The sequence below is a fragment of the Paroedura picta genome, chromosome 9, assembly GCF_049243985.1.
Source record: "Paroedura picta isolate Pp20150507F chromosome 9, Ppicta_v3.0, whole genome shotgun sequence".
Lineage (NCBI taxonomy): Eukaryota > Metazoa > Chordata > Lepidosauria > Squamata > Gekkonidae > Paroedura > Paroedura picta.
In genome coordinates this window covers 33,014,136-33,023,243 of record NC_135377.1, presented here as the reverse complement: position 1 = coordinate 33,023,243, position 9,108 = coordinate 33,014,136, and the positions used below count along the sequence as shown (strand labels likewise).

The 9,108-nt window shown below is 45.5% G+C and overlaps 1 protein-coding gene across 1 annotated transcript; it reads left to right on the top strand.

The window, feature by feature from the left end:
* The first annotated feature begins 5,161 nt into the window (after positions 1-5,161).
* Positions 5,162-7,128, top strand: RRS1 (regulator of ribosome synthesis 1). Its single transcript, XM_077352275.1, has one exon. It carries the CDS (start codon positions 5,584-5,586, stop codon positions 6,655-6,657), a length of 1,074 nt encoding a protein of 357 aa, XP_077208390.1. The 5' UTR covers positions 5,162-5,583; the 3' UTR covers positions 6,658-7,128.
* The last annotated feature ends 1,980 nt before the right edge of the window (positions 7,129-9,108 follow it).

Sequence of the window (9,108 nt, the reverse complement as noted above, 5' to 3'; positions counted from 1 at the left end):
ATCACTTATTGGATATATATGCTGGTCTTTAGTTATTTTATAATTCTGTAATCCACCTTGAGTGTCAATGAGAAAGGCAGACAAAGATGATATAAATGATTATTTTACAAAATTCAGGCCAAAACTAAATTACAACATTGTACATTTAATTCTGTAACTCAATATGAGCACAGAAATGTTAAAAAGTCAGTTTGTTTAATTTTAATGTCAATGGAGAATATACTGTATCTACACCATATCTCTGTATTCTGCAAAAGGATCTTTTATCTCACCAAATCAAAATATGTGTGTGATCTAGTCAAAAGCTGATGCCAGTTGAAAGTAAGGAAAACTGTTCACAAAATTAAGGGTCCCTGTTGTTTATTCTCCTACTTTTTATTTTATCCCACACAGTTTGAAATAGCAAAATCTGTTTTATAATCATTTGTTTTCTTCGTTTTTTGAAATATACACATACTGTTTCTGGGAAGTAGGACAACAAATATAGAGTGCTTTCACTGCTGCTTCGATCCACTTCAGTGACTGTTTGGAAATGGATTTTGCAATTTCTCACAGCAAAATACAGTAGTAAAGTTAACTGAAAGTGGATTGAAAGTGTGTTATTTAGTGTGTGTGAAAGCATATATAGTAAGGCTTCTACCAAATATTTTAACAGCAAAATTAACTCTATTTGGAAAATACATCAAAACATCCCATCTTCAGTTAAACAATTGGGCAGAAGTGGGACTGAACCCACAGCTAGCAAAACAACAACCTTCATCTGGTACTTTAGTTTTTCAACCCTACTACTAGCTGAATCATGTACATAAATATGTAACAGGCAATGAAATCATTCCGGAAATATTTAAAATGCTTAGTTTAATCTGGGAACAGAATGCTCATTGTGTGAAAATGAGATGTTTTATTTCATCTAAACAAACTTGAAGAAAAGATGTTCAGAAGCTTTCTGCTTTCACTTGAGGTATTTTCTTTATAGTTAAAAAAATTATTTGTTTATCCCCTTGAGAAAATATCCTGTGCATTGCTATTAACTTGATTTCACAGCTTGTTTCCCATTTCTACACATAAAGAAAAAGATACTATTTAAAGTGAGTTGGATCCAACCAGCTTCTCAATTGGTAAAACATGGAGGAGGAGATGCTACCAAACTACCAAAAACCTGTGTTGGGGATCATGGAACCTGCATGGACAAAGTGAAATCAAATCCTATGGTTAATCAATTCAAATTGCAAAATAGGCCTTGAATAGTCACCAAAATTAGCCCATCTAAGACCACTTTCAGCCACCCCAACATCACCCTTTAGATACCTCCAGCTATATGAAAGCTGCTCTTCTATTAACTAAAACAATGTGGATGGATATAGCATCGGTGCGATCATGTAGGCAAGACTGCATAGGTCATTAATAAAAGTGTCACCTCATCAGGCACAAATGGTTCCATCTCAATTATGATGAAGCCACTTTATGACTGGAGGGTAGATTTTCAAAGGACTCAGGTAGGGGTCTTTCCCAGCTCTGCCATCTGAGATATCTTTAACCAGAAGAGTCAGGAATAGGAACTATCTCAGAAGTTTCCATTCTACGGGGGCACTTGCAATTGTGCTGTATGGCACTGATACTATAAATGGATTTAAGTGGATGACAAATACACAATAATAATGTGTTTGTGTGAGGCTGACTGTAAGAGAATAAAAGGCATGAGCATATCCATTATTGTTTTGTTTTTAAGAAGATGCTAGTGTAGAAGGTCAATTTCAAAGATATAGACTTCATGTTAGGTAATTTGTTCCCATTGCATGATCCTGTAGGGCAGCCTTTTTCAACCTGAGGAAGAACCCTTGAAATAATTTATAATTGTTAGCTGCCACAAGCCCTTGTGGGAGTGATGGGATAGAAATGCAATAAATAAATAAAAAATAAATTTTCAGACTTCAAGGACCCCTGGAAGTGATGCCAGCTGGCCATGCCTCCCTGCCCCACCCCTGGAAGTGACATGACCAACCACACCCTTTGCCTTTCTTTCATACCCTCCGCCTGTCTTTGCTACTACTATGGTGGCTCCGCCTCATGTAGGCTGAAAAGAAAGGCAGGAGCTCAGAAGACAGCCCAAAACCCCATACCACCCCACAACTGATTCCCCCTCTTTGATTTTTACACCCATGGCCTACCCACTAAGCCCTCTAGGCAGAGACAGCCAGTTCCCTAGCTTCTGGCCAAGTCCAATAAGGCAGGAGGAAAGGCTGCAAACCCCCTCCAGAGCCCCCACAGACACAATGTTCTGCAGACCCCAGGTTGGGAACCCCTGTTGTAGGGTAACATTATCTTCCATGACTTCTGAATATCCACAGTTTGCTCCCATTCCAATTAGACTAATCAGCAAAAACATAAGAATGAGTTCTAGCCAAGGCTGTTTTTCACAGCTTGAGTAAATTGAAGTAAAGGAAATGCAATCATGCAAATCATTCATTCTGGGAGATGTCATTATTTTCTCCTCCCTCCCATCCAATTCTCACTTAAAGTACTTTTCCATTAGGCTTCCCTCTGTCCACAGACCGGCATGCTTGAGATGCCATTGCTTCACTAGAAATGGACTTACTGGGTAAGCAAAGGAAAATCAGTAATTACTTCCAGCAAGGAAATTCCTTCATGATCCTTTAGATGCCTTTTTAGACTGGCTGATGGGGGCCTTTTCCCTGACCCAGTATTAAAGAAACAGTTAATTATGGTTCAGACAAGGACATTCACTGTTCTATGGAACTATTTGCCAAAAGAGATTTTTGTGATGCACAATAATTAATAGTTTATTTTTAATTATCACAATTAATAGTTTGAACCCTAGAACAATAAAATTACAGAAGAAAAACTTCAATCCAAAAATTGTTTTAAAAAAGGCCACAGATTTATTAAATGGAGTTATTTTTACCAGACTTGAGGAATGTTGAAGACTAAGCTTGCCAAACTTCTTGAGTAAGGAATTCCATACAGATTTCCACTTTCCCAGCTTCAATGGTCGAATATCGAAAACACCTGAAGAGCAATATGATTTTAAAAGTCTTATGGGAAAAGGAACCCCCTTTGTCTTAAACATGCAAACTTTTTAAGAAAAAGAAAAATACTGTACACCCTTATCCATGGTTCCTCTATATATTTGTGAAACAGCCTGGGGGGTGGAACATGTCCAGCTGTCCAACCTGCAGCTCCCACCCTCTGTCCTTGGAATTAGCAGGCCAAGAGGACGTCTTTGCTCTCAGGCGCGCCTCAGTGCCTGGAGCCAGCAGCATGTAAGAGGAGAGGGCCCTGGGCAAAGGGTCGTGGTGGAGGACCTGCTAACGAGGGCCTCCCGGCCTGCTGACTGCCTGCTAAGGAGCTCTGTCCCTGTCTGCTAAGGAGTTCTGTTCTGGGCCTGCTAACAAGCTGGCCAGCCCCCGCCCACCCCACCCCACCCCAGTTGATCCGGCTGTGAGCTGCAGCCTGGCCAGTGGCCAGGGGAGTGGACCCTTTCAAGGCCTGTTCTTAGGAACGGGCTTTGAGGCTAGTCAAATATATAATTCTAACACCGACTTTTCACTTGGTCATCCAAAACTATAATTCCTGTTTTGCTCCTGCTGTTCAAGGGACAAAAGATCATTTCATCTCTAACAGGAATAGCACAAGAAAGTCTACCAAGACAATTGGTACTTGCCAGCTTCTGTCAGCACCTCTTGATTTGTTCTTTGAATTTTTTTAAATTGTAACTTTCCTGCACCTGTGTTTTCCCCGTACTAATAACAGCTTTGAGGGGGGGATTGCTGTCTGATGAATGGCTAGTGTTTAGTGCCATTAAATGAAGCCAACATGTGTAGTGCTTAGAGTTCTGGAGAAGACTCGTTCAAATCCCTGCACAGTTAAGGAGTTAGCCTGACCCATCCAGGTCAGGGCATCTTCCAGATCATGGTGCAGCAACCTAAGGCTTTTCAATGCTCCCACTGGGATACCCAGCAACATAAGTCCTCCTTTATAAGGTATTCATATTCAGACGCAGAAGTAATGGATGTGGCACCTCGTGTTCGTATTACATCTATGCTCAGTGGTTTGAGAGGAACTGAAGTTTTCTTGACCTAAGGCACTTGAATAGGTGATTTGCCATTGCCTGTTGGTGCCAAGACTTTCAATTTAATGGATTAAGAAAGCTATAACTGTGCTTAGCACTGCATCGCAATACACAAAAGCCCTTTTTGCTGACCTATTCTATCAGAAGCTCCAGTACAGTTCTTTTGAACTAGCAGCCTCAAAGCCTTTTGTGCTGGTTGAAACTGTCAGTTGCACAAAGTGTGCATAAAACATTTCATTGACAAAATGCAATACCATCTCGTGGTAATAACTGGTATTGCTTTACAAATGAAACCCAATTGAAAAATCGAAAACACGTTCAAAAACAGTGTTAAAACTGATCCTGAGCTGTAACTGTCTATTAAAGAAGTCACGTTTAATTTAACTGGCAATATTTTCCGTATTCCAGAATAGGTGATATTGGAATTAAGGTGTGTGTGTGGTGGGGCAAACTATCCTGTTTTGGCAATCTTTTATTTCAAACTTTCAAAAGAAATGGAGAAAATACTAAGTTGTGTAACACTATCTGCTAGTAATTTACAACATTCTACAAACAGGTCCGAGCTGAAAAGCACACTAAAACGAAGACTTCATTTTCTTTGGGAACTATGCTATATGCATATTATATATATTTATTATTGCCTAATAGCGGCGTATATCGGTGCTGCCGTATAAACTTCCAAGCAGTTATATATGGGAAGTTTGTGAACATTTTGACAGCGCAAACTTCCGATTCAAGCACACTCAAAGTTCCTTTCTCTCCTAAGAGTCAACTACGGCGTTAATTCACTGACCTAACGCAGCAGCACCATCTAGCTACGCTGAATAAACGGCACTTCATACCCGTTTGAGGCCAGCACTTCCATTATTGCTTAAGTTATCGCCTCTCTCTCAGTTGGTTGGGTTATAGGGACTACAAATCCCATCATGCAGGACGCCCAAACTTTTACTCCGTTGCCTTCCCGAGGCCCAAAAGACTACATCCCCCAACAATCACCGCTGCATTCGCAGCGTCATAATTACTTGTCGGAGCCTATCCACTGCTGGAATCCCAGGTGGGTGGCCGGGTCAGTCTGTGGCTGCGTGTACAATAGTAGTCAGGCGGTGCCCGCAAGATCAAAGTAATGAATATCCCCGCAGCAGCTTTTGTGAGTCAGCACGCACTGAAACGAGCGCAGACTCCCGTTATGTGTTCTCCCTGTACAAAATAATGTTTCTCATGGGAAACACCCAGCTCGCTGCAAAACTGGAAACCTCCACTGGCGGCAACACAGAGCTTTCGCGCTGCCGCTTCCAGCTCTACGGTGAAAACTCTATGACTTTTGAAGGCAGAACGGCAAGTCAAGCCCATGTTCTCCCGGAAGTGGCAGGAAGACCACGAGGGCGCATGAAGCCGGCGGTGTCCAGCCCGGAAGCGATCCCTCGGACCCTTCGGCGTGCTAGACCATACTCCACGTGGGGGAGAGCGACCGGGCGAGCGAAGTAGGGCCGGCCATGGCTGCCCTGTACGTGGAGGCCTTGCTGGCGCGCGCCGAGGAGCGCGAGGCCGAGACGCTGCGCGGCGTGGCGGTGCACAAGGATCTGGAGCTGGAGTTCGATGCGGCCCACCTGCTGGCGGTGGACCGGAACCCGGTAGCGCGCGCCGTGGCGGCTCGGGAGGACTCGCTGCGCGCCCTGGCCCGCGACAACACGCAGCTGCTGGTGGCCCAGCTGTGGGCGCTGCCTTCGGAGCGGGCCGAGGGCGGGGCGGGGCCGGTGGTGGTCAAGCTGCCCGAGCCGTCGACCCGCCTGCCCCGGGAGAAGCCGCTGCCCAGGCCCCGGCCACTCACGCGCTGGGAGCAGTTCGCCCGCCTCAAGGGGATCCGCCCGACGCGCAAGAAGCGCGGCACGCTGGTCTGGGACGAGGCGGCCAAGGAGTGGCGCCGCCGCTGGGGCTACCGCCGCGCCGGGACCGACCCGAAGCGCGACTGGGCCCTGGAGGTGCCCGACGGCGCCGACCCGCAGGCAGACCAGTTCGCCAAGCGGCGCCAGGAGAAGCGCGAGCGGGTGGCGCGCAACGAGCTCAACCGCCTGCGCAACCTGGCGCGCCAGCACCGCGGAGCCGCCCCGCAGCTGCACCCCACCGGCCACCAGGACCGCGCCGAGCTGGGCCGCGCCGCCGCCGCCGCCCGCCTCGCCACCGCCTCCCGGGGCCGCTTCCAGCCTCGCCTGCCTAAGGAGCCGCCCGCCGCCAAGAGCCCCGGCGCGGGCAAGAAGCGCCGCTTCGCTCCGGTGTTGGGAGACTTGGACGGGGAGAGGCGGCGGCAGCTGGAGCTGGTCCGCAGCCTGAGCGCCCACAAGCCGCCGCTGGACCTCCCCCGCGCCGTCAACAAGCAGCTCCGCCAGGAGGACGCCGAGGCCGCTGCCGCCGCCGCCAAGGGCAAGAAGCGAGGCCAGCGCGGCAAGAGGGGCCGGCGGCAGCAACAGAGGCCCGGCGGCGCCAAGGGCAAGAGGAGCGGGCCCGGAGCCGCCCGGAGAGGGAGCCAGAGGGGGCCGGCACGCGTTGGCGGCAAGAGGAAAAAGACATGAGCCGTCCCGCCCCGCATTTCGGCCTTGGACAGGGGGGGAACTGCAGGGGCCCCGGTAATAGTCTGCGGCAGCTTTCCCCTCTCGGTGGACCGTGGCTGTGCCCCCTCAGAGACAGGCATCCTGGGACTTGGTGACAAGGGAAGAGGATCTTGCCCCCCCAAAAATCTCAGCCCCAGTAATGTCCATAACTGATGATTTTGGAAGGGATGCTCATTGCCTCACAAGGAGGGCTATGCTCTTCTAGGACTCAAGCACTGACACAATGCTCAGGTACCAGTGCTAGCATAAAATCGGTCATTCATGCTATCAAAAAGGTTAATGGAACTCCAGTTCAGCTACATTTTTTTTGAAGTTTTACTGTGATTTGGATTGCATCCAAAGAAGGGGAATCACTGCAAGGGGCATAAAGTTGAAATATTTGAAAGTCTCTTTTATATATATATTATAATAAAAAGAAACATACTACCTTAATATTTGTTTGGTTTTAATCTGAAGTAAAAGTACTCTGAAGATGTTGTATTGCCTGTAGATTGCAACAAGATGCAGGAGTATCAGAGCAACTGGTTTTCATGAATCTGTGTTTTGGCTTATCTATTTATAATTAGGATAACTAGGACCACTTCTCTCAGCCTTGGGGGCATACAGCAGCTTAAAAACAATTAAAACCAAATTCAGCTCAGGGTGATATCTTCTATGCTTGAACTAAAAGGGCACAATAAAGTATCTCTTAAATCGAATGGTTTACAAATAATTTCCTAATTAGAGCCAGTTTGGTGTAGTGGTTAAGAGCAGCAGCTTCTCATCTGAAGAATTGGGCTTGATTAGCACCAGACAGGTTACCCTAACTGGTGAGACGACCAATCAATGTCTGACTGATGGCCATAGTTGGTGCCCCAGGGATATGCTGAAGAATATTGTCAAATATGTCCTATTTCACTTGGATTGCTTTAGCATAGCAAGTAGCTCTTATTGGTGCTGGGAATACAAAGTCACACAGTTTTGCCTGTACTTTTCTTAACTCAGCTGCATCCCCACACTATTTTGCTCTGCACTACAAGTGTTTTTTTAATACATCTGATCTGAATTGTTATAACACAATAGTGTGACACATTGTCACAGTCTTAATTCCTAGTGTTCCTTTCTTTTCACAAAACAAAAGGAAACCTAGTTCATTTGCTTGTGAAGATACCTTTCTAGATGGCCTAACCCAGGGGTAGTCAAACTGCAGCCCTCCAGATGACCATGGACTACAATTCCCAGGAGCCCCTGCCAGCGAATTGTAGTCCATGGACATCTGGAGGGCCGCAGTTTGACTACCCCTGGCCTAACCTATCCCAATTATAGACTAGAAACTTAGCAGGCTCACTTTGCAGAGACAGATCATGGCAACTCCCTCTGTTTCACCACCACTTTTCTAGTGGTTGATGGGTTTTTTTCACGAAGCACTAATGAAGGGGGGAAATGGGAAGACTGAAGGAAACAGGCTCCGGTTTTAGATTTTAATTACAGAAATGTTGTAAACAATTGCCAACTCTATTTCCATTAAACGGGGATTTCCATTCATCTTGGAGGCTAGGCAGAGTTAGCTCTGGCTACCTTTGTTAATCTCTTGCCTAGAAAACACTGCATTTTCTTCTAATGTTGTTTGTGTTATTTCTGCTAATTTCTCACAGGATCTAATGATGAACTTACAATTCAAACAAGGCAAATCTGTTCTCTAAAATAGAAAAGGGAGAGGGAATTTTATTCTCCTCATCCTCTTGCCCAATCATCTTTTCTTCAGCTATTCTCTCTACCTGCTCTTTCCTCTGTACAGTGGGGTCAACCCCCAATCCAGTGTCATGCCCCTATTCAATATCCAGACCCAAAGTTATTGCTGTTGATGTGCTTTTAAAAAAATTTCATGCAGGAACTTAAGACAAAGCCTAAATTCATTCTGACCACACATTAGAGTGGAAACTGTCAGTGTCTTATCCAAAGTATATTCTGTATTGTAGTCACTCCATCCCCAGCAATCATATTTTGATTTTCATAGAGAAGTGCTGAACAAGAAGGAAAGGACTATTGTTCAGTGTTCAGCTTTTCCATAAGTAAATCTGTGGGCAGGAATAAATTGAGCTGTCTTTTAGCTTTTCCTCAAAGGAAGAGTGTCCATTAAGTCATGACCATAGCAATAAAAGATGGTACAGCATTTCGAAACATCTTAAATATGCCATGTTTGTGCAAATGTTCAAAAATGCTAAAGAAGCTTCTGACTTTGTACAGCAAATAGGCCATGTTGAGGATTATAACTTTTTACATCTCCATATCAACAGTTAAGGAATAAACTTTTAAACCTTGACATGATAGAAGTTATTGACAGTCTGAATTAACCAGTTACAAAATCTGCCTAGTCTTGAAAACTTGTTGCATTAAGCAATTAACCCTGAGCAGTGAAAAGCTGCAATGAAC

Bases quoted from the DNA above. Each gene is read 5' to 3' on its own strand.
- RRS1 (XM_077352275.1), top strand. From the start codon at position 5,584: ATGGCTGCCCTGTACGTGGAGGCCTTGCTGGCGCGCGCCGAGGAGCGC.